The 26,593-nt window shown below is 36.3% G+C and overlaps 1 protein-coding gene across 2 annotated transcripts in view; it reads right to left on the bottom strand.

Moving 5' to 3' along the window:
- MINDY3 (MINDY lysine 48 deubiquitinase 3) overlaps nt 1-26,593 on the bottom strand; it is a gene marked incomplete at both ends in the record, with an annotated part of 96,085 nt that overhangs the window by 53,122 nt on the left and 16,370 nt on the right. The window contains 7 exons of one of the 2 annotated variants that reach the window (XM_079698901.1): nt 222-302; nt 5,386-5,456; nt 17,684-17,763; nt 18,661-18,734; nt 21,324-21,438; nt 22,313-22,364; nt 25,614-25,787. In XM_079698901.1, coding sequence (XP_079555027.1) covers nt 222-302; nt 5,386-5,456; nt 17,684-17,763; nt 18,661-18,734; nt 21,324-21,438; nt 22,313-22,364; nt 25,614-25,787 — 647 coding nt within the window. The remainder of the gene's footprint in view (nt 1-221; nt 303-5,385; nt 5,457-17,683; nt 17,764-18,660; nt 18,735-21,323; nt 21,439-22,312; nt 22,365-25,613; nt 25,788-26,593) is intronic. The other variant, XM_079698902.1, reaches the window with a different exon arrangement.

The raw sequence follows: 26,593 nt of genomic DNA, 5'->3' as shown, positions 1-26,593 counted from the left end.
AAATTATAAGTAAATCATGACTGATTTTACTGAAATGATTCCAAAACCAAAGCAGTACAACTGTATGTCCTTTAGTATTAATTTTTTAGATTTTGAAACAATCCACTTCACAGTGGGAATACACTGAAGTCTGTACAAAGATCCAAACTAAACATGGACTTATATTACTTGTTTGCCTGATGTCATACTTAGAAAAAAAAAAAATCCTGCTATAAGCATACCTTGGCAAAAAATACGGTGAGGTGAGTTTCACTGCCAACAATCCAAATAGGGAATTTTGGAGATTTCAAGTAAGAACCAACCTAGAACAAATGTAGCAAAATAAATAAACAAATGAAAATTTCATACTGCCTGTTAAATATCTGCCAACGAATATTTGAAGCATAACTGAAGTGTCTAATTCATATTTCAAGGGAATAATGGATTGTGCCAGAATGCCTTACCCGTAATGGTCAAATGCTAAGTATAAAAATGAATGTTATAAAGACTGTCAGGGCTAAGTTTTACTACACCTTTCCACTAGAAGAATAATACAGATTTAACAAAGCTAAAAAGAATTAGTTTAGCTCTAAGAATCATTCTCAGGTTTCACTAAAGATCCTAGATAAAATGACCACTTCTAGAATTTCAGCTTGGTACCTCAAACCCTAAAACTATGAACTTGACAACAATTACTTTATCAGGAAAATAATTATAAATTAACAAGTGAGTGGATATATGAATAAACAAGGGGAAAAACCTTAAGAACATTCTGTCTTCAAAGAACCTGGGGCAACACAGTAATCTCTCTAAAGCAAAACACACACTCCCAAACATTTAAGAATATAAAAGAATCCTGTCATTTGATTCTTCATGGTAGGAAGTAAATTCAAAGTTTTACAGTATTAAGTCTCTTTAAAATATGTAAGAAGTTATACTTTATAGCCTGCCTTTGAGGTTATATATTTAATATAAGAATGACATTACCCAAAATTTGAGAGTAGCATTTTTTTGTGCGTGACAGAGGGAAAAAAAAGCTTAAAATTCAACAGACTTGTGAAATCTGATCATGTTCACATTAATCACCTACACTCTTAGATGGACAAAGACTCTGACTGAAAAACAACTAACCTTACCAATCACATTTGCTGAATTTTCTTTTCTCACACAGACTCCCTAGAACTGGAAAATTCCAAGTGGTTGCTCGCAGCAGCCAGGGCCAACTATTTGCCCCTAAGCAGCCAGAAGCCCTGCTCTGGTGCCCGGCTTTCAACCACCCTTTGGAACTGATTGCTATCGTTAGGAGGGAAGTGGGAAAGAGGCAGGTGCTCCTTTGTATTCGGGGATCGTAAAGCTAGTATCTCTGACCTATGATGGGAGGGATGAGAGGGATGTGCTAACGGCAGTGGTGAACCAGCAGAGGAGGAAGGATGGTTTGAGGACAACAGAAAAGTGTTAACAGCAAAAGGACAAAGAAACAGGAAAAGCTCTGGTCACAGTTCAGAGTGAAGGGATTTTAGAGGTGTTCAGTGCAAGGCCTTCCACTTTACATAAGGAAGCTGCAAACTCCACAGGACCTGTGCTTGGCCTGAATTCAGACAGCTAACTAGTACAGAGCTGGGGTTAAAGCTCAGGTTTTATAATTCCTCATGTGGCAGCTTTCTATTACATCATGCTGCCTCTTGTGGTGAAAAGTTTAGGTGCTGTTTAACTTCTCTTTTAGAAAAAGTGTGTGTGTATATATATGCGTGTGCGTTTAAGGTAGAAGTAAAACATGAGGATAAAATGACAAACACTGGGATCAAAGGGTAAATGAGTGCTGAGCTCACGAAGTGTCTGTAATAAGAAAAATAAATAAAAGAAGGCATACATGGAGCAAGCACTTTGGAAAACAGTTTGACAGTTCCTCCAAAAGCTACGTATATAATTACCGTATGACCAAGTAATTTCATTCCTGGGTGTACACTCAAGACAAATAAAAACATGCTCACAAAAGACTTATATATTAATGTTCATAGCAGTATTATGCACAATAGCCAAAAATCAGAAACAAGCTAAGTGTCCATCAACTGATAAACAGAAAAATGAAACTGATATAAACAGATATATCATACAATAGAATATTATTTGGTCATACAAAGGAATGAAGTACTAATACATGTGAAAACATGAATGAACACTGAGAACATTATGCTAAGTGAAAGAAGCCAGACACTAAAGGCCATATACTGTAGGATTCCAGTTAAATGAAGTATCCAAAACAGGCAGAACTGCAGAGACAGAAAGTTGCCAGGGGCTGAGGAGGAATGAGGAGGTGACAGCTGAAGGGTTTAGAGCAGCAGTCCCCGACCTTTTTGGCCGGTGACGTGGAAGACAATTTTTCCATGGACCGGGGTTGCAGGGGCGGGGATGGCTCAGGCGGTAACGCGAGCGATGGGGAGCAGTGGGGAGCGGCCGATGAAGCTTCGCTGGCTCGCTCGCCCGCCGCTTACTTCCTGCTGTGCGGCCTGGGGTTTGGGGACCCCTGGTTTAGAGGATCTTTTTGGAGCGAGGAAAACATACTGAAATTAGACAGTGGTCATGATGGCACAGCCCTGTGAATATACGAAAAACCACTCAATAACACACTTTAAAATGGCGAATTTTATGCATGAGTTATATATGAGTTTTTTAAAAGGGGCACAGCCAAAAGCACTCAGAGTCACCTTTTATCTCGCGTGTGCACGCATACAGGGGCAGGAGAGGGAAAGAGAGGGAAAGAGAGAGAGAGAGACCTAGAGAGCCCGTGAGAGAGACTGTTTCATTTGTCTTAATGAACACATATGAGCAAAATGATATGAAAATGTTAATTTCAATTCTAAAGGGCAATTTGCTGCACTATCAAAGAACAGGGAGATGTTCAGATTCACAAAACTAATACAAACACAATTATTCCCTTAACGCCATTTCTCTAAATGTTTGATAAGTGAATGTATATATTTTTTCAGAAGGATATCTACAGTTATATACAGATGAGTACCAGAGTGTAAGAGTGAGTGTTTTTTTTGTTTCTTTAATGCTGTCTTAACTCAGCTTTGAGGCCCTGACTGGGGGCTGGTCAATTTCCTTAAAAAAGACAGCTCATAAGTCCAAACCCCAGCCACCTGACATGTCTCCCCACCCCAGGCCACTCTGCATGGCCCTAATCGCTCTGGAGCCAGGCCCCAGACAACAAGGGACAACTCCCAAGCCCAGAGCTCACCCAAACTATTCAAATCAGCCAGGTCACAGGGAGCCCAGGCAACCCAGCTAACTCCATCCCAATTTCCACACGTAAGCTGCTCCCTAGGGCTGCAGCCTGCTGTTGCCTTGTCCCCAGCTATAACTCTCTTCTTGGCCCTGCCTGGTAGCATTCTCTTGTTTGGAGCTGTAGGTCACAGAGTTCTGCCTTTCATCTATCTGAGTATCAGTGTGCTTATCCCAGCATTAAAAATATCTTTAAACCTAGAAAACACCATACTTACTGCTAGAACACTAGAGCAGTAACACTAGGTTGGCACCAGAGCAATAATACTGGAGTAACAGGAGAACATACAGCAGCTAATGATGTCCCACTAAGATTTTGGGGATAAAACAGACATTCCTCTGTTCTATCTAACAGTTAAAGAAAAGCAAATGCACATATTTAGAAAATTACAATTCTGGTGAAATTGTCTGCTCATTCATTCAACAAATATTGACTGAGCATCTAATATGTACCCAGAAAGACAATGTGCCTGCCTTCAAAGAGTTTATATTCCATTAGGAACAACAGAAAAACAAATTCAAGATTAAAAAAAAAGATAACTAAATCAATAAAAAAGATCACTGCAAGGTGATTATTCTTATGAAATAATGTGAAAAAAGAGTCACCGAGGGAATGGTCCAGGAAAGGGTCTTTGAGGCACAGTCTGAAGTAGAGTCTGAAGGAGAGAGTGAGCCATCCATTTAAGAGCTGGAGTATTCCAGGCAGAAATGAAGGAAGTATGAAGGCTCATCAGGCAGGAAAGGGCCTGGCATGTATGAAAAACTGACAGGAGACCAGCGTGGCTGGAGCACAGCAATGGAGAGAGTGCAACGCAACTCTGGAAGGACAGACAGAATCCAGACCATCAGGGCCTTAAGGCCACAGGGTGAAGATTTCAAAATATATCATCTTCACATCCTATCTGCCTGCAAAACACACACCACACACTTTTCAGAAAAGAGCTTCACTGACGTATCTTTGTATGTATTTAAGGTGTACAACTTGATACTTGGATATATGTATACACCGTAAAAAGGTCACCACAATCAAGCGAAGTAACATATCCATCGGCTCTATGTGGTTACCATTTTTTATGTGCACACAGACTTTTAGGAATATGAACGTCTGTGGGTGTGCTGGGGAGGAGGAGACGCAGTTTGATTCTCCGGTCGCTAAGCTGCCTCAGAATAGCTTTACCTTGTGTAGTCAAAGTCACTGAAAATATAAGAGTTGCTACTGTTTGACAGTACAATTACTACTAATGAATAAGGGCAGGATGACACCTATTTGATTATCATATCCGTGTCACCCCTGTCCAAGTGTTGTCATGAAAGAGGAATGCTGTCTGGTAAAAAAGAAAGGGAGGGGAGGAAGGGAAGGAAGGAAGAAAGGAAAAAAGAAAGAAAGGCACCGTTATTGTTACTAAAAATAATCACCACCAGAACCACTGCTATGGAACCACCATTCTAAAATGGAAAAGAATATGAGATCTACTTCTTTCTTTCCCCCAAATCAGAACATCTTATTAAGCACAAATCATTAACGATTTAAACTCCATTTAAAACTATTTGGAATATCCAACAGTTATTTCAGATTGTGCAGGAAAGCTATGAAATATATATCAAAAAACGAGAGTTTCAGGGCAGTTCCTAATTCTAGCACATGTTAAAGAGTTTAATGCTGTGAAGTGCTTAGATTTTGCTTTTTAGTGTGAAATCAGTTTTCAGATGAAAAACACAAGTTAGAATTTCAGGCATTTAGCAGATTCTTTTTCTTTGCCTGATAAAGTATTATCAGTTGTTTCAGCGAAGCATGCTGTTAGGCGTTCTTTCCCCTCAGTTTACCCAAAACTGTATTTATATTCGATAATGGATATTTGTTTTTACAAATTATTTCATGCTGGGTTCTGACCCCGACCCTCAAAAAGGAACAAGCCTCAAAAAATAAGGAGACTCAGCATGATCAGCCAGCTTAGCTCCATCCTTGAGAAGCCTGTCAGGTCAGGAAGGGAGGTCAGAAGAGAACTGAGAGGACACACTGTCGGTAGTAAGCTAAAATACGGTGTCCTACGAGCAAAATGCTCTCTGCAACAGTGGACGTGTGAATACAAACCATTCAAAGTACCTTAAAAATCAACTTACCTTACAGTATCTTAACGCTTCCATGAGTGTTAAGAATCCTACAGCTGCTTGTTCATGGATACCAAGAAGTTCTGCAACAAAAAAGTTAGCACTGCATTAGCGTATAAATCTGAAAGGCACTTCAATGTAAATATATATGTACACATATATATGTTCTACACCAAAACTTTTACTTTTACCCAAAACTATACTTTAAAGCCCAGCATATATTTATTGTTAGGAGTTCACATCAAGTCATCATGACAGTACTACTCATTATAAAATACCATTAAATTAGGTAGTGGGTAATGTGGTCCTTCAGATGTACATTAAATGTATTTATAAAACTTTATATTTGGGCCTCCCTGGTGGCGCAGTGGTTGAGAGTCCGCCTGCCGATGCAGGGGATACGGGTTCGTGCCCCGGTCTGGGAGGATCCCATATGCCGCGGAGCGGCTGGGCCCGTGAGCCATGGCTGCTGAGCCTGCGCATCCGGAGCCTGTGCTCCGCAACGGGAGAGGCCACAACAGTGAGAGGCCCGCGTACCACAAAAAAAAAAAAAAAAAAAAAAAAAACTTTATATTCAATGTTAACTTTTGATGGACATTTGATACCATTCCCCTCTCCTATGAACAAACACAAGCAGCATGCTTAAAAGTGGGGAAGTAAGGATGAACAGAACACAGTAACTGCTTTACAAAGGCTAAGAGCTTATCAAAGGAGGCAGATGAAAAAACCTGTGCTCTGTTTACATGAACACACACATCTTATAGTAGTATTAAAGCACCTGCTTACTGTGTTAGGGAAGGTGTACACAAGTGGTAACATCTGAGTTGAATCTTGTAGCATATGTAGGAATTTTCCAGGCCAAGAAGAGGATAAGAAGAAAATTCAAAGCAGAGGAAATGGCAAAGAAGTATGATAAATCAATGTATCTAAGGCGTGAAGAAGTTGTCAAAGCTTCCTTAAAGGTTTCTAGCCCGGGGAACCTGATAAATGGTGATTAACTAAGAGAAAAAATTAAGAGAAAGTAGGTTCTAAAGTGGCGTGAAGAGAGAATATGGGTTTGGTTTTAGACAAGCTAGGATTGAGGCGCCATTAGGACTTCTAGCTAGAGATGGATACACAACTAGAAGTAAGGCTCAGGAACACGGAAGAGAAATCAGGGTTAGGTGTAAAGTTTGGGGAATCACCCGCATAGAGATGAGAGCTGACATCATGGAAATGGGTAAGAAAGAACAGAAAAAGCAAAGAAAATGAAAAGACAGATTATTCCACATCAGAGATGTAACTGTGATGGTAATAAAGTCTTTTCAGACTACAGCTTTCAGCTAAAGTACATCAAGTACCACTATAATAGTAATTTGGGTCCACACATATTTCTAAAAAGCATGTTTTTTTCCAGTTAAAAATTATGTCCACTGTAAACACAATGTATATATAACTCTACATCCTTTTTACCATCTGGTTATATATCATCCATTTTCCTATTAGGATATTATGTTTTTCTTATCAATTAATGTAATAATATCAACTTATTTGCTTTTGTTGTAAATATTTTATTGTGTATCCTGAAGTACAACATCTGGATGGTGTAAACCAAGAACTTGTTTAAGCTTCAAGATTTGTAAATTCAAAATTAATAGAAGGCACGTATACATATAGTTTGTATTTTTTCACAAACTTCTTACAGGCAGAGAAGACATAGCGATAGTTCCCAAATTTTGGTTACGATCCTTAGGGATGCCTAAGGCCCTTTTAGAGACTACATGAAACTGAAATGATTTACATGAAAAGACGTTAAGTGTCTTTTTCACTCTTACTCTCTCATGAGTGTAGAGTGGGGTTTTCCAGAGGCTAACTGATACGTTACTTCCCAACAGATTGAATCTATAAACAGATATGAGAATCCAGCTGTCTGCTAATAAACTAGACATTAAAGGGATTTGCAAAATTTTAAAACAATGTCACTCTTCTTACGAAATTTTTTTCTTATTTGGGAAGACAGTTTAATTAAAAATATTTATATTTAAAGTAATTTTAAAATGAATACATCTTTTAAAATTTCTCAGTCTTAATTTTTAACAAAAAAACCAGTGATTATTATTTTCTTATAAACCAAATAAGCAAAAGCTTTTTGGGATCCTCACTATATTTAATAGTGTAAAGGTCATGAGACCAACAACTGAGAATCGTTGAATTATAGCCGTCAAAGGAAAAAGAGGAAGTGAGGGTGAGCAGCCCACATAGGCAGAGATGGTACTCCACAGTCTTTCAAAGTTTTTCCTCCTCTTCCTTCCAAAATGTAAGCAGCACTAAATGTTTTCAAGTTCAAAGAATACATGTTAAGAAACATTTTCACACTTTAATTTCTAAAATCAGTTACCACCACCTAGTGTTACAACTTGATACTACATCATCTATTTCCTTAGAATTTTAAACAAATGTCTAGAATAGTATATTTATATCATGCTACTAAATATAGCAAATTAGCTGTTCATAATTCTTGAATAATGAATTGTTCAGATTAGGTCAGTAATCACATGTTTAGGTATGTTGTTTGAATGGTAGCATTTTAAAAATGTGTCAACTCCTATTTCCTTAAACAGGACATGTACTTATAATTTTTATCTTCTTTTGATAGCTAAAGTGCATCATTAAGAATATTTATTATTGTACAAAGTTGTAATTATAGTGAGGATATACTACCCTCATATTAAAACTTACAGAATTTAGTTATAAGAGACTTAATAAGTCTCAAAGAAGTCTGCTTACATTTGCAGAAAATTCTAATAATTAAGTCATTACATTTCAGAATTTTCTGTCTAACTTCGTTTTCTTAGCCTAGCATTTAAGACTAATCATGGTGACTATCAACGCTTCTGTTCAGTCAGTGACACTGCACCTAAATGCAGAGCTTTATATTCCTGAGTTTGCTTTTTTATACCCTTCTCCTCCACTCCCAACTATCGCTTCTCACTACTGTCAGGGTGTCTACAGAAGTCCTTCTTGGGCCTTTCAAACTTGACGCTGACTTGGAAAGCAGATAACTGCACTACATTTATTTAACAAACATGCTCTGGCTGCCAGGTATGAAAAAGAACAATGCTAAGCACAGTATAGGAATACAAAGGTACCACTGGGAATGTGAAGACGAAGAAGCAAAGAGCCTCTCTGCAAACCATGTATCTGATGAGGGGTTAATATCCACAATAGATAAGGAACTCCTACAACTCAGCTGCAAAAGACCAAATAACCCAGAAAACAAAACAAGACGCCAAAACAAAAAAGTCTGGGCAAAGGACTTAGACGTTTCTCTAAAGAATACATAAAATGGCCAACGGTATATGGAAAGATGCTAAACATCACTGATCATCAGAGAGGTGCAAACTGAAACCACAATGTTAGGCTAACCATTCTCAAGAACACGAAAGATAAATGCTGGGGAGGGTGTGTGGAATCTGAATCCTTGTACACTGCTGGTGGGGATCTAAAATGGAAAACAGGATGGAGGTTCCTCAAAAAATTAAAAATAGAACCACCATATGATCCAACAGCTCCACTTCGGTGTACTTAGTCCAAAAGAATGAAATCAGGATCTCAAAGAGATACCTGCATTCCCATGCTCACTGCAGCGCTGTTCACAATAGCTGAGAAACTGAAACAACCTAAAACTCCAGCAACAAATGAATGGATAAAGAAACTGTGCAATATCCATACAATGGAATATTACTCAGGCTTACAAAAGAAGGAAATCTTATTATATGTGCACATGTATGAACCTCGAGGACCTTATGCTAAGTGACATATGCCAGTCACAGAAGGAGAAATACTGCATGATTCCACTTAGATGAGGTTTCTAAAATAGTCAAACTCATAGAAGCCGAGAGTACAACGGTGGTTTTGCCAGGAGCTGGGAGGGGGAGGAGATGGGGAGCTGCTGTTCCACAGACAGAGACTTTCCGTTATGTAAGATGAGTACGTCGTAAAGATCTGCTACACAATCTTGTACCTATAGCTAATACTATACTTAAAAATTCGTTACAGGATAGATCTCATGTTAAGTGTTCTTACTACAGTTAAAAAAGTTCAACCCCTTCGCCCCCTCCAAAAAAAACAAAGTAGAATGTGGTAAGTGCCATGAAGGCAAAGTGCTCAGAGGCAGGATGGATGACCTGCAGCTGTGGGAATCAGGAAGTGCCCCAGGGAAGGGAGGGCACATGAAGTGCGAGCTGAAGGACTGGACAAGCACAGATGCGAGGGATACAGGTCTTCAGGCACAGGGAGCGGCATGAACAAAGAAGTGAAAGCAAGTAGCATGATTATGTTCAAGCACAGGTTCAACGATGGCCGAAAACTTAGGCTGGGGTGAGATTATGTAGGGTCCCTGAGTAAGTAAGGTGAAGAATCTATAGTTAAAAATATGGAGAAAAAAGAAAAAAAGGACTTTAAGGATGTTAAAATACCTAAAATAAAAAACAATACAATACAGAAAAAGGCTTGGTTGTCTCACTTATAGGTAAAGGTACATGCCATCTGAGCCATAAACTTTGTGAAATCTATTTTTGAAGTGAGGAGCTTTTTAAAACCCCCTTATTAGCTGTCTGTCATACCCCTGAGAAGTCAGGTTGCTAGAGAGTTGGCATCTAGCCAGGGCTGCCAGATCTAGCAAATAAAAAGATGCCCAGTTAAATATAAATTTCAGATACAAAATATAATTTTTCAGTATAAGTATATTCCAAATACTGAATGGGACATACTTACACTAAAAATGATTGTTTATTTGAAATTCAAATTTAAATGGGAGTCCTGCATTTTGTCTGGCAACTTAGTTCCAGCTAACTTAATATATTTTTACAACTAATAGAATTTGGAGAAAAGGAGCACTTCTGACTTTCCTCACATAAATTCTGATAAACCAAATACGTTTCAAATTTGTATAGCACCTGGCCACTAACTGCAATTCACATTAATTACTTAAAAATATGAAAATTTCAAAATGATCTTAATCTTCAGAGTTTAGATTCTCATACTGTCTATGTATCATGAGTCTAAATCAGCTTTCAATTAACTATGCCTGGAAGGACTGCCATAGTGATTTCTATCAAAAGAAAAAAGAAACGAAGAATGTGGGTTTCTGATTTATAAGACCTGACTCTATTTCAATCCCATAAAATGAAGAAAACATTAAAATAAAAATAATCATCAAATAAACATACGAAAGCAATAAATGTACAATACATACAAAAAGAGAGGGTACGCAAATGCTGAGGGATTCGTTTACGAAAGAAAGGAGGCCATGGGAAGACTGATCTACGGGAAAATAAAATCAAAGAAAACCTCAGCTCAAAATACAGGCAACAGTAAAAATGAAGATATCTGGCAGGTTAATAGGGGCCAGACCACAAAAGGATTTTAAGACCTTGCTAAGAAGTTTGGACTTTATTTTAAGGGCATGGGGAAGCCAGCTATTGAATGATTTTAAGTGAGAGAATATCATGATCTGATTTAGTGTTTAAAATACCAGGCTAGTTACTGTGAAGGACTGAGGCGTGGGCAAGAATGAATTCAGTGATTAGTTCTATTGCAGTTTTATCTGTACTCTATGGCAGAAGCAAAAGCTAGTTTTAACAACTGAGGTAGAATAATGTACATGAATTCAAGAACTATATGATCAACAATATATACTTTCATTTAAAGATATAAAAAACTATCTAGATGGGAAGACCTAATATTGTAAAGATGTCACTTCTCTAAAATAATACACAAATTTACTGTAACCTCAAGCAAAATGTTTAGAGATTTCTTAAAACTAGAAATTAAAAAGCTGGAAAAGCATTTAATTGGAATAGATAGTATGGAAAGGACTATGATAAATTTGAAAAAGTACAGTATTAGGGAACGTGCTAATAAATATCAAAGTGTGTTATATAACTATGCACCAGTGTACTTTTGTCATAAGAACTCACAAATAGATTAGTGGAATAGAAGACTCCAAAAAATGACTCATACCTATGAGAAAATCTGTTATTTGATAAAGCAGGTGCTTCATATCTGTGGAGAATTGACTGGAATTAGGATATTAGGAAATTCTTTGGGAAAAAGTAAAAAGATAGATCCCTACTTCATACCACTCATAAATAAATAATCAGATGGATTCACGAGCTAAACATTAAAAAAATAACATCTACAAAAGCAATTGAAGAAAATACTAGAGAGTATTAGTTTTAATCTTGGGTAGGAGAAACATAAAACAGATACAAGGAAAAAATTTAAAGACAAAAGCCATAACAGAAGAGATCAAATGATTTAATCTCATAAAAATGAAAAGCTTTGGTATAAAAGATACCAGTGGCAAAGTTAAAGGAGACAGAAAAGGCTGAGAGAAAATATTTGCAACACAGATTTAACACACAAAGAACAAAGAATTTATAAAGCATCCCTAGAAATTGTAAATAAAAGAAAATAAATAACCTCTCCCCCGAAAATGCCAAAAAATAGAAAAAGACAATTCCCAGAAGAAGAAACACTGAAAGTTGAGAAACATATGAAAAGATGATCAAGTGCAGCCTCACTAGGAATCAGAGAAACATGAATCAAAACAGGCTACCAGGGCCTCCCTGGTGGCGCAGTGGTTGAGAGTCCGCCTGCCGATGCAGGGGATACGGGTTCGTGCCCCGGTCTGGGAGGATCCCATATGCCGCGGAGCGGCTGGGCCCGTGAGCCATGGCTGCTGAGCCTGCGCATCCGGAGCCTGTGCTCCGCAACGGGAGAGGCCACAACAGTGAGAGGCCCGCGTACCACAAAAAAAAAAAAAAAAAAAAAAAAAAAAAAAAAAAAACAGGCTACCAGGTGTCAATAAACTGATGGACAAAACATTAAAGACGGAGAGCTCTGAGTGTCGGCCAGTATGCAGAAAAACAGGAACTCTCCTACGTGCTGGAAGCATCAGTTTATACTTCTTTAGTTGGTAAAGCAAATCTTAGAAGGTAATTTGGCATTATCTATCAAAGTTTAACAGGTGTTCCTTAAATGGTTAAATAAACACAGAATTATCATATGACCCAGGATTTTCACTCCTGGGAAGATGCTAAAGAAAAATAAAAACATGTTCTCACAAACATTTGTACATAAATGTTCCTAACCACATTACTCATCACAACCAAGTGGAAAGAAGCCCAATGTCCATCAACTGATGAACGAAAAAAGAAAATGTGGTATAAAGCATACAATGAAATATTGTTCAGTAAAATGGAGTGAAGTGCTGGTACATGCTAAAACATGGATGAACCTTGAAAACATTATGCTAAGTGAAAGAAGCTGGTACAGAAGACCAGATATTAAGGACATGATTCTATTACCAGAAATGTCCAGAACAGGCAAACCTACAGAGACAGGAAGTAGATTAATGGCTGCTAAGGGTTTTGGGGAAGTGACTGCTAATGGGTTCAAGGGTTATTGCGGAGATGATACAAACGTTCTAAAATTGATGTGGTGATGGCTGCGCAACTCTTAACATACTAAAACCAGTGGCTTGTACATTTTAAACGGGAGATGTGTAAGGTATGTGAATTACATCTCAATAAATCCATTTAGTTAAAAAAAAAAAAAAAGAAAAAACCCAGAAGCCTAAATTTTTTTAACATGTGTTCTGCTTTTAGGAATCTATCCTACAGGAATACTTGAATATGAACAGAGAGATATATACACAAATGTTCACTGCAGAATTGTTTGTAACAGCCAAAAATGGTAGACCCATCTAAACGTTCATAAAAAATAAACTAGGGGCAAAAGATAAACTGGGGAAAAAATGTTTACTATATATATGACAGATCAAGCATTGATATCCTTTATAAATAAAGGTGAGAAAACTGTCCATTTATCTTGCATTGAAACTTCTTGGCCTTTCCTGGATAAACACGTAATGTCCATTTTCTTTCCCACTGCCAGATTGATGATTATTGCTAGGAAAAAGCCTAATGATAAGCTTTACTGGTTAGATCCACTCTGAATAATTCTACGTAACCTCATCTCAACTCTTAATTCTGATTGCACATTGAAAAACTTTTCATAATCCATCTTTATATTCCTTCTTACAGCAATTGATTCAAACTCTTTCTCTCCTTTATATGCCTCTAACTTTCTCTGTCCACTCATTCTCAGCAACTTCAAACTCTCTAGAGTTCTCCCACTTCAAATCTTGCATATTTCAAAATGCCTTTTTCTTTTCTCAGCACACTCTTTCTTCCTGTTTCAGAAGAACTGTGCGTCCTTCCAAGGTCACTGTTACTCTTGACTCCATTTACTCTCTCTTCTATTAAAAGCAGTTCCCTTTCTTACGAACAATTTAGGTGACTTCCATCCCTTAAAACAATACCTGTGTATACCATCTCTTGGCCTTATTTTGACCAGGCAATGAACTCCTGTTTCCATCCTTTCACCAGCAAAATTTCCTTGCTTACACTGCTAAAATATTTACTCCCTAGGATATGGCTTCTATCTCAATTGCTCTTTTAAAGGAAAGAGCTAAATTGCTCTTTTAATTGCTAAATTCATAGCCTACTTCTAGTCCTCATTCGCCTTGATTGAGGGATACAGCACAGCTCATTCACTAACTCTGTATCAGGGACAAAAATCTTTGGATTTCTCAATCTCAGCTTCCCTCTATAAATGAGGCAAATAACTACCTCTCAGGGCTACTGTGAAACTTAATAAAATAAATTTCTTCCACATCATCCTACATATTTATTTTCACACTGAAGACTCTGTTAAGTATAGTTTAAGTGGCTGTATATCATGATGATTAAGTATGCTGGTTGCAGGAAACCAGACTACTGTGGTTGAAATCCCAGCTCTGCTGTTTATTAAACTGTATGGATGAAGCAAGATACTTAATTCAGTGCCTTAACTTTCCTTTATTCTATGACCTTCATAGAGTAGTTATAAGAACGAAGTGAGAAAATGGAAAAAAAAAAAAAAAGACAGTCATTAAATACTAAGAACAGAGCTTGGCATTGTTAAGATAATGTTTGTCACTGCTGCATAATGGGCATTCTTAACAATCGTCAACAGTTGTAACTGCTCTTTAAAGAAAATGAAATACTTGAGGAAAAGGATTGTTTTCTGTCACCAAAACATAAACAGTGACTTAAAGCTGGCTTCCCATGATGCTTCTTTCACATGTTCATTTATTCATAAACTTTATTTGAAAACCTATTGGTTATTTGTACCTTACCCTCATCTGTCTAATTCATAGCTGAATTCTACAAATTCTACTTTCCTGTAGGCTCTTTCACAGAGGAAGAGTGGTCCAGGAGGAAAATGTGCTACGGGGGACTGAGCGCAGGCCTTGGCTATGGTCAAAAGCTGTGTATGCCTGCCGTTGGACACTGGGAAAATCACTAAATTATCTGAGCCTCAGTTTTCTTACCTGTATATATTGAGATTGAGAAGATACATATCCAAAACATACTGCTTAGCACAAAGTACCTAAACCCTAGTGCCTCTGTTTCTCTTCCTCTGCCATGCCTATTTCATCTTGTTACCTCCCAGCTGTCTTGACTATGTGTTATAGCTTTCGACTTGTCATCCCATTCCCTTCCAATGCATTCTACAAGCTGACAGATTAGTGTTCTTATCTTGTGTCTTACGTTATTGCTCTGTTTAAATGCCTTCAATGACTCTCTTCCTAACGTTTGCCAGCTAATGTTTGAACTTCTTCGAATCAAGATCCTCTGGGTTCTTACCCAGCCCTACGTTTATGATCTTCCCTCCCACTGTCTCCTTCACAGAAGTCAATGCTCTTGTCTCCTCAAACCTGGCTGCACATTAAACTCATCTAGGGGTAATTTAAAAATGATCCATGTCCAGACCCCACTACCTAGAAATTCTAATTTGTTTATTTATTCTCAGCTGGGGCCTGACTTACTCTTAGGCACCCTAAGTGATAACACATAGTCGGGATTAAGATACACTGCTCTAATCAGACTCATCTGTCTCCCTGTCCCTAGAGACACAACCTATATTTTTCCCTCTCTCTCATTCCACATGGTCCCATTAAAAGGGTAACTCTTACTTTACAGCTCTCTACCTATCACAAAGGTTTTCTCCTTCCCCTGAATTCTATAACACTTTATTTCAACATGCTTCATTTTACCTCGCATTATAGTTATTTGTGTGCATGTTCTTGTTTTCCTCTTTTGAGGGAAAGCCAAGTTCTTCCCATGGGCCAGTTGAGGCATTTTAGAAATTTAACCTTAGTCTTTACAATCTAACAACCCTTTGAGGATGATATTACCTCCCTATTAGCCAACAGAAGTAAAGCAGCTTGCCTAAAGATTTATAAAACTAGTAACTCTTTAATTATAATTTTTCTTTGTATATTACATATATCACAACCTCCTCCCATGTTGTCAGACAGAAAAATATCCAATAAATGCTGAATGAATGTATGGATTTTTATTGTAAGTTTGATGACTGAAAACAGATTCAACCTTAAGTCAACATTCCTAACGATTAAGGGAAAATGCAAGAAATATACCCTGCCTATTTTCTTTTCCAAGATAATTATTTCAAAGTCATTGCTTAGTTTTGACATTTAAACTATACTTTAAAAAAAATCCACAGCAAGACAACAGCTTTGAAAGCTAATATTTCAAGAAACAGAAAAGGATGAATTAGTATACATCAAGAACCTAAACTGGAATAATTGACCAATATCCTATAAAGGAAGTACACAGCATGAAGAAGAGCCTATGGGAGACTTGAGAGACTGACATGCCTTTAACCAGCAGGATTAAATACTTTCAGCTATCAATCAGAATGAGGGCTCAAGAATAGGATGGGGGGCTTCCCTGGTGGCTCAGTGGTTGAGAGTCTGCCTGCCGATGCAGGGGACATGGGTTCATGCCCCAGTCCGGGAGGATCCCACATGCCGTGGAGCGGCTGGGCCCATGAGCCATGGCCGCTGGGCCTGCACGTCCAGAGCCTGTGCTCCGCAACGGGAGAGGCCACAACAGTGAGAGGCCCGCGTACCGCAAAAAAAAAAAAAAAAAGAATAGGATGGGCGATGGGCTCAATTACCAAAAAAAAAAAAAAAAAAACCCAAAAAAAGAGAGAAGGTAACCTGGCTACTTTTTTGTCAGTGAATTTTACTGTTTAAGTTTTGACCTTTACCAGAAGTCACCTAAATTAGGTTCTCATTCTAACCTCATCACTCAGATAATTTTGCATATATTATCTAACGTAAGAAGGAAGGGTAGCTCTTAAATCTCTTAAACAGTAAAATGAAGGGTTGGATTGTGTTAAGGTGCTTTTTAATTTTGAAATTCATTAATTTTTACTGATTTTTTCCCTTAATATTGTATTCTTTCATGTTTCTGTTAACTATGTGTCTTTCTAAAATTTGAGAGAACTTCAAATTTAAGATCAAGATTCACTCATTTAAATGGGAGCAAAAAGCAGTAACTATTATTTTCTCAATCATAATCTTTGCTTCTGTCATTTGGTGACAGTTTTATCTAATTATAGAAGAAAAAATAAACTTCCCTGTGAGCCATAGGAGCCATGATGCTTTCTGTTCTGTACCACATACTTCAAGAGGAGGTACACGGCAGTTATTCAGTAGAAATGAAAGCAGGCTGACTGAGTAAGAACAAACCAAAGGGAATCTCTTCAGGGCTGTGTGTCAGCCCTGCCTACTGGATGGCCTGGCCAAAGGGGTTTCATGCCAACATCCCTGGCAACAACATGAAGCTATAGGCAAGAAATGATGAAGGCCAGAAATGCAGGCGATGGTGGTTTAAAATGCTCAGATAAACTTAAATGTGCCCCACATTTTAAAGGAAATTACGAACATTAAATGTAATACAGGAAAAAACCCACTAGCCTCTTAAAGCAAATATTTCAAATCACAATACTTGTAATTCTCAATTTCAAAAAAAATGCAATAGCGTTCCAGACTCAAAGATACCACTGGATAAATATGTACTAACTTTACGTATATTAAGAGGACTATTTATTACTTTTTCTAAAGAAGTTAGTCCTACAATCCTAGTTTTATACTAGAGAAAACTAAAGGCTTGAGAAGTAACTTGACTCAAGTCATACGCTTGGGATTTGAACCCAAGTTTGTCTGCCTCCAAAGTCTACGCTCTTCACGTTACAGCACCTTGAAAACTGTAAGGGATTCTCCTATAATAAAGCATTTATCTTAACCTCTAAGTAACGCAGAGCCACTAAACAGATTAATTAACCATCAACTGTATTCTAGTGAAATATTAATCATAAACGAGATAAACACAATGAAGAACATACTTACTCATTCCTGAGCATTCTCTATCACCGTCCCATACGTTAGAAACTGCGTGTCCCGTTAGAAGGAGGTTAATTAAACTTTGGCTATTAACAAAAATTAAAAAGTAATTAAAATACGAATACACTAATTTTCAAAACAAATGATTCCTAAGGTAAGGCATAAAATAATGACTTTTTGCATTAAATTATATTGTTTAGAAAACCAAGTTAGAGAGAAACTTTATAGTTCTCATTTTATGTACTTTGCTGAACAACCACCTTGCTAAATGTGTCACTTGCTGTATCACCGCAATGGTATCTATTGTTCTACATGTGCATATAAACTTAACAACTTTTTCCAAGACATCGTATTTAAATGGATGAAAAAAAACGATACTTAGACTAACACTTTACTTAATATTTATAATCATCTTAAAAAATATATATGTAATTGTAAAATTTGTGTTTGATGGAAGATACGTAAATTTTAACCTCTGAGGCAGAAAGATCTAAAGAAAAGGACTTATGTTTTAGAGTGAGTTAACAATCGATCACTGTGCTATTAATTTTAGTACAAATAGCTATAAACAGCTTGCGAGGGAGGGTATTCTCAGAGAAAAATAAATAAAAAAATTTTTTCACCCAAGCAGGAAAGCATTTACAAATAAGGGTATACTTATTTCTAAGTCGAAATGAGTAAATTTCATCTATTAGAAAATTTCATGAACAGAATATCAAGCAGAATTTGTTAAAATATCCCCAGTGTCATCTTAAAACAAAATATTTCCTGTAATAAATCCAATGCACACATAAACCTAAAGTGGAAATTAACACTTCATACCTAAAGCAAACACTGCATAAAGCATAAGACTGCTCAAATTCATAGACGCTATGCTGCTAGCACTGAAAGACAAAATTATCTGACCCAGTAGTGTTTTATCTTAGGTCAAGTCCCTAAAAACAAAAGTCCCTATGAGGAAATAATAGATTTTAGTTAATTACCTGCCATGTCCATACACAGGATCTATCAAAGGTTCACTTGAATCTTCAATTTCATTTTTTATGTTTTCAATGCCCTAAAGAAACCAAGAATTCATTGGCTTATTTTAAAAACTAAAAATGAAAATTATGGTAGTTTAAAAACTGATCAATTTATACTATAAATTAATAAAACACAATTATTTAATTAACTTTTCTCCCAAAGAATTACCCAGATTTGAAATGGGAGGTGCATTTGAGATGATAATGGTGAGTAGTAGTCAGTCTAAGAATCTTTTCTTTTCTTCCATGGGCTCTACATAAGAACACAGGTAACAGATCCAATGTTGGTATGTGGGTTAAAGGGGTAGAGAGAGAAAAAGAATGTTTAAGCTTCAAGAGGAGGGAGGAGAAAATTATTGTGTCCGAAAGTTAATACTCACTTAACTTCAGGTGAAACTGTATTCAAACCTAATATACCTGCTAAGGCGTCTGATGTATTTTCTTAGATCATTAAAAAAACTTATTGGCACTAAATACATACACACATGAATGCTGATAAAGATATGAATTTAAATACACAACAGGTATATCTGGTACATAAGAAAATGGAAGGTTTGCTTCTGATTGTGTGTTCTTACATATTGGTAATTCAAACATGCACTGACAAAATAAAATGTATACTAGGGGGGCAGGAAGCTTCCTATTTTCCTGAAAGCCAATTTTCAGATATTTTTAATCCCCCAAAAGAGCATCCAAATCCCTGAAGTCTAGATACTGGATAAGTACAAGAAGAGCTAGGCGTTTTAACTCCATCAATTCCAAAATGACAAACATAAACTGCCATTCATTGTGCTATTCACCTAACTGTAACCATTGGTTCTGACAACAGGCCATTTCTAAGAATTAAAGAGATGATAATCAATAATCAAAATAGTAATGATTGTGTAAATATTATAGAAGGATACAAACAAGTGTGAGATCTTGCACTGGCCTTCTTCGTAAACAACTATACAAAACAGACTATGATACAGCCATGATGAATAATATGAGCAAATGACATAATTACTGGGGAGAGAGGGCTCATCGTTTTAAAGACCAGCTCAAGGAAGAACAACCAGACATGATGGTTTTATTGGCTGTAAAGGACAAGAGACAGAGGAGGCATCAACATTTTTGAGCATAAAAAACTAGTAGAATACTGAACGGTCACGGCGAACTCGTAAGAAACCAGTCATCTTAGATACCTCCACGACTGCCATTCCCCACTGCTAACGAACTACCAAGTACTTTAAGTTCTTTCTCTTAAATATTCTCCTAAATGTGTTAAAGTTTCTAAGTTTAAAACATGCTTCTAAACAGGTTCCTTTTCTTTTCCATGGTCACGGCTCTGGCTTAGGTTCACCTATTGCAGTAACTACTTTTCCACTTTTTCCTGACTCTAGTCTTGTACTCCACACACCAACCCCCTCCAGTACAACTCTCATACCAATTTTAAGAATCTTTTATCAACAAAAAGATCTCATTACCCCATTGTTCACAACTTTTGTTTTGTTCTAAGTTTGGCCACATGAAAGGAAATCCTAAGTATTTCTGCATAGTGTACAAGGATCTTCATATTCTGAGTCTTTTCTATGTAAATGCCCAGTCTCATCTTCCACAATTGCCTTTCTGGTATATTATGCTACACTAATACTGAACTACTTAGAGTTTCCCAAATGTGTGTTATATCCCCAATTACAAAGGCATAATCGTAAGCCTTTATACTTGCAGTTCCCACAGCTTGGAATATCTTCCCACAGCTGTTCCGTCCAGAAAACTTCTCCTCATCCATCAAATGATCCCTACAATACAAGGTCTGTCCTGGACTTCACCAAATGAACTTTGGCATCCCTTCACCTATTTCCCACCATGCTTTGTGTATGCAACAAACAAATAAACACCAAAACACACTGCCATGATGGAAGTAACTATTAATGTGTCCACTTTTTCTGTTTGTTTACAACACTGAAGAGGAATGATTTTAAAAAACTGTATCCCATATTATAAGTTTAGTTCCTAGCACAGAGTCAATGCCCAATAAACATTCGTCAAATGAATGACGTCTGATTTCAGATACAGCAAATCTAGCAGGATAACTGAGACTTAACAGCCTGCTAGAGATGTGAGGTTGGCATTTGGGGAAAAGGGTAGGACTGGAAGTGTACATGTTGGAATTAACCACATAAAGGTAAGCTGAGAGAATAAAAGGTAAACAACAGGAAAAGATGGAAATGAAGCTATAAGCAAAAATGTAATTATGAGGCATTAACAGAAAGAGAACTGGTGATGTATCAGGTAAGTTAAGAAGGGAGTGGGGTTTAGAAAGAGCTTCCAGAAGGGGTAAAGGGGTCAAGTGCCAGAAACTGCTAATATCAAAGAAAATTAAATTCCAAAGAACTGACTGTTCTTCATCATTAGAACATTACTGATAATCTCTGCAGTCCAGAAGAAGATCATGGGTGAAAGCTGGAAAGTGGTTAAGTAACAGATGAGTGAAGAAAGAGAAGTCAATTCTTCATTATCAGCATAAGAGATTTTAATTCTGAGATTTAGAAACAACATGAAGAATAAAATTTCTCTTCACCTCAGGAAAAATACTAAACTCAAACTAATAAAAAAGAGAAGAAGTATCTTCTTCAACAAACCTTTGTCAGTAACACAGAATACAGAAAAAGCAATACTCCAAATTTGTTTCCCCACACTGAATACTGGTCCAAGACAGCATCTTTTAATTCTGATAAACTTCTGAATGATCTTTTTCTGGGGAGGGGGAAAAGAATTAAGTATTAACACCATGATGAGACTGACTACATTCATAAATAGGAAAAAATTTTAACTGTCTTCTACATTAAAATGCATACATACAAACAGGAGATTTTTGTAAGTGTATCAAATTTTCAAATACAAATTTAGCCATTAAAGGCAAAAGCTACTGCTGACAACTGTCACTATCTATAATAGATACCATTAAAATAGAATGCCTACGTAGTAGGGACCTCTTCATCTCTTAGGTAAACTGTCTGGCAATAACAACTTCTTCAATGATCATACGGTTATTTAAGGAATGAGGTGGCCCTCTTCTAGGATATGGTTAAGAACAAAGAAAACTTGACTTTTTAAAGCCTGAAAATTATTTAACAAATATCTGAACACCAAAGATAAGGTGTACATTTGTGGCTTCTTTTAACACGTTATATTTCAAATCAAATGCCACCCGTAATTCTATCAACATAGCTATCCTTACCTTTTATTTTATAACAAAAATTTTAAATACTCTGATGAAAATATGGCACTTTTAATGAAAATTATAGAAAGCATATTTTGGCAAACAATAAATAATAATGCAAATATTTATCACACTAGAAATCTTTATATTCACTCAGACAGAAGCTAAAATGATTTTTTCATTATAATGATGAAAAAGCTTTTAATGTTATGAAAGGGTATATTTCCATAGTTAATTTGGGAATCAGAATATTTTAAGTACACATTTACGAATTAGTTTTTTTTCTGAAATCTGAAAACAAATTAATCCTCAAGCATACAAATCTAACTACCTTTCCACAGTATGAACAGACTTAAAATGGCAACGTGTCCACAAGGTAAGTATTTTAAATGTTCCAACGTTACTTACTGAATTAATGCATGAAATCGCTCAAAGCCAAGCTCTTCGACAGCCAAGGCAGCTATACATAAAAGACACTTTTCAGCACTACACATGGCAAATAAATGACACAAGATACACACAGCAGGCTGTAAATACTTTCAAGCAATTAAAAGTTTCCCTCTTTCCTTACTCCCTTAAAATTCTCAGCTTATTTTCAACTTTACTGTAACATAAATTTGTATTTCAACATCTTAGTTACCATGATTATTAACTAAAATGGATTTAATCCTGAGAATGGAGAAGGGTGATTAAATAATAAACATTTCTTTTTTAATTCAGTTGTGCTGAAATCGTTAAAATATGAGAAATTATTGACAATCATAGTGCTTCACACATAGTTGTAATGTGTCCTGCACTTCAAATAATCTTTCAGTTCATAGCGCCAAGTAAAATCCTCATAGCTAACCTTCCTCCTACATAACATAAAATCTTTAGGTTTGATGCTTAATTATTAAACAGATATATATACAAAGGCAGAGCGCTTTGAAAGTACACAGGTTCAACGACAACTTTAAGTTTGTTTCCGCGTTTATTGGTATAACTGTTGGGAAGTTTTCAGTAACTTATATAGATTACGTTTATTAATACAGGACAATTATAAATTTTTAAGAAATCAAAGGTAAAGCTTACTTAACACTTTTCTAAGGGCCAGGCCCCTTTCTAAATGCTCTACGGGCCTCAACCTCATTTAATCCTCAAACAACCCTATTACCCCATTTTACAGAGGAGGAACCTGAAGCCCAGAGAAGAATCCTCCCAAGAGCACAAAGCAATAAACAGCTGAGCTGAGATCCGAACCCAGATAGTCTCGGCTGCCCAAAGATGAAGTCTTTAAAGATATCCTACACGGATCAAAATGCCTACTCTCATTTATCACAGTGGACAATTTCATATATATTTTATACAGTAAATCTTAGTACTTTCAAATATTAATTCTCACTAGAGAACTTAATTGATTTCTTATGAAATCAAAATTAAAATTTTGATTTACAATGTAAAATGTCACATTATTCTAGCCTTCCAAAATCCAGTTTTAATTTTCAAATGTTTCAAATTACTTTTTTAAATCTTTAGAAGGCCAAAAGGATTAATTTAAATAATCTTTTGATTTGTGTGTGGGAAACAAACTGAAACTGAACCTGAATATTCACTACTGCAAACAAGTGTGCATTACCAAAAGCCAAAACTACACACCACACAAGCCAATGAAACTAACGTTTGTACAGAATGTAATACTGACAAGGAGGAAAACAGTTCATGTTTAAAGTTTCAGGATAAAATAAAAATTCTACCTAATCTTTTCCAAACTGTAATTGTTCTGCAGTGCCTGATTATCTAAATCATTTTACTGGGTATATACTATGAAAGCTGACATCAAGATAGTAATTTAGAGAAAAGAGGCAAGCAAAATAAAAAGCTTAGCAGGCAGGATGGTGGAAAAATATAACACAAGAAAAAGAACATAGCTGGGAATAAAGGAAGGAACAGGTAAAACAGATTGTTATATGGAATAAAAATTTTAATATAAGTTCATTTCATTGTCAACATATAAGGTGAATTTTCAAATTTTCAGTTACCAAAACTTTTCAAATTTATACCACATTAAAAACGAATATAAAATATAGTTTCATTTCATGTCCATTTTTAAAATGAGACAAAGTAAATTGGAAAATTACTAAACTATGTCTTTTGGAGGGGAATTCAATATAATATGCCCACCTAAATTAATTACTGAAGTGCCAAAATTAATGAGTCATGAGGCCATTTAACCTAAAGCGATTTAGCCTATCAACACAGAAATGTACAGCACATCCCAGGGAGCACACAGTATACTAAGATACTAATGAAAAATGTTACAAGAAAAGATCTCACTATTTTCTTATATATTAATACGTAGACCAGTTTTAAGCGCATATTCTTTAAAACCACTTCTAACTAGTTCAATTATTCCTATTAAAATTTTAGTATCTTAAACAACACTTTTAACCATGCTTACAGGCAAGCCAGTGAAACGTGGAAAGTGTTTTAAAACCAGTGTCGATGACACATTTTTTGACTATCAACCTTGTGAATACTTTCCACTTGTTTTCTTCAACTGTCATTATCAACTCTAAAAATATGTTAAATTCTCTTTGAAAGGCTATGTTTGAAAGGCCTGAAAAGGAAATGCCATTCAACTGTTTAAATTTTAAAAATTATTCCTTGCAAATGCACTATTAGTAGAATCTGCCACTGTAACTGCAAAGGTGAGAGAGAGAAGGCGCTGACATCACAGAGATGGTTCAGCTCAAGGAGGCAATGTGCCTCACAGACAATCCCACCAGGAAAGCCAGGTGTGCATCTCAAGCAACTGAAATCTACTTTCTAGAAACTGGGTGTCTAGTTTCTCTAAAAACAAGTTCCACAGAGATGATAGTTAATGGATTGCACCACAGGTAGATTAAGTCACTTATTCAATATAAGCACCTGGAACTACCAATTATCAAAAGCAACCTACTGGCAAGTTAATTCCTGCAAAGAAAACCAGAAAAGCAACTGTTTTTATCTAGTTTCTGTACCATCAGAAGTCTCCATTTTACTAGCTCATTTTGGCAGTTTTTAGGTCAACTATGTAAGAAGTTTCAAATACTAAAGACCATAGAATTCTTGTGAATGAGAACAGCTGTTATTTAATTTATCTTAAAGAGAAATCTTCAAAGTATGAAAAACTTAAATGAATGCAAAATTAAAACTATCTTAAAATAATTCATCCATAGTAACCATGTCCAAAAAGTTCAGGAGGAGAAGAAACAACACGTAGTGAAGAAAAACGTCCCCTTCTTCACTTTAGGAAATAACTAAAGATATTTAAGACATTTTCTAATGTTAAAAAAAAAAAATCTCCTTTTTCCCCAATACCAGAGAAAACATTAAGGTATTTGAAATGAAAGAATATGGAAACATGTTATTTAAGCTTTCTAAATGAGAGTTCCAAAGCTCAAAAGAGATTGTCATCAAGCAGAAGTTAACTAGAACTTTTACCTAAGTTTATTTTTAGATGCATTTCCTGTTTTTTCAAAAATGAAAGAAAAATAAACAATGTAACATCCTCTAGTTAATTAAAATAATCAAAAGGGAAATGAAAAATACTAACAAAGCTCATGAATTAAGCTTAGGCTAAAAAAGAGACCTTATAAAATGTTTAAAGCTTTTTTCCTTTAAAATTTTCAACAGTTTTATTTAAACAAACATACAAGAAATTACTTCAGGAAATCAAAGTGTATCTTACAAGAATGGTCCACTTGGCAGCTAGACTGTGCAGGACTCCCAGGAAGACCAGCAGTCTCCTCAGCCGTCTTTCCTCTTAACCATGAAGCCAAGCAGTATGGTCCAGAGTCGCTACAACAAGCACTTTCTAAAATAGCACATAAGGTGTGACAAAGGAGTTCCTTCTGCTCTCCCTCTAAAAATAACCAAAGGGTACGTTATAATGGTTGTCTGTAGGGAAAAAAATCCTGTCATAAATAACAATATTAAGAATGCATTAATTTAATGATGAAAATCAAGCATTTTTAGTGGGGGAAAAATCCATAAACCACTGATCTTAAACTACAGTTCAGAAAAACAATGTGCTTGAGGGTTAAAATGTCACCTCTGTTAAATATTTCCATTAATGAAAAAAAGAATACTGGAAAATGCAGAATTAAACATCAGAAGAAAGAATATGCTACGTGGAATAACCTGATACCGATCGCCCCTTTCTTAGGCTGCAAACGGAGCCTTCCAGCCATGAGGATTCCTTTATTGTAGAACCAGGCCAGCATATGGGCCTGCTGAGACCTCTGTTTTTCCCCATTTCTGAATTAGTCTAACGTCTTTAATCTCCCAGTCCCACAGGGGTAAAAGGATAATAAGATAACACACCGTCAGCACATACAATACCACCATCCATTACATTAGCAGAGGCCACAGCGGTTATGCTGCATAATACAGAAACCACCGATACTGAATTGCAGTGATTTGAGCATTAGACATTTACAGAAAATAGCACAAATGCGCAATTTCTTCCTGAACCTTAGTCACCCTCCCCGTTTCAAGCAGTACCATTTTCTGAAACTTTCAAACAAAGGGGATAAGATGTATACACATCCTATGTAAAATTTTATGCCGGAACAAGCTTTCTCTCTCTCCTAATTAAAAGTTCTTTAAAGACAGGAACTGTGCCATTCACCCTCTAGCCACCACAGCGTTTACAACATTTATGACAAT

The sequence above is a fragment of the Hyperoodon ampullatus genome, assembly GCF_949752795.1.
Source record: "Hyperoodon ampullatus genome assembly, chromosome: 3".
In the NCBI taxonomy this organism is placed as follows: Eukaryota; Metazoa; Chordata; class Mammalia; order Artiodactyla; family Ziphiidae; genus Hyperoodon; species Hyperoodon ampullatus.
The sequence above is the reverse complement of the archived record's forward strand: the minus strand, read 5'-3'. Positions and strand labels throughout refer to the sequence as shown.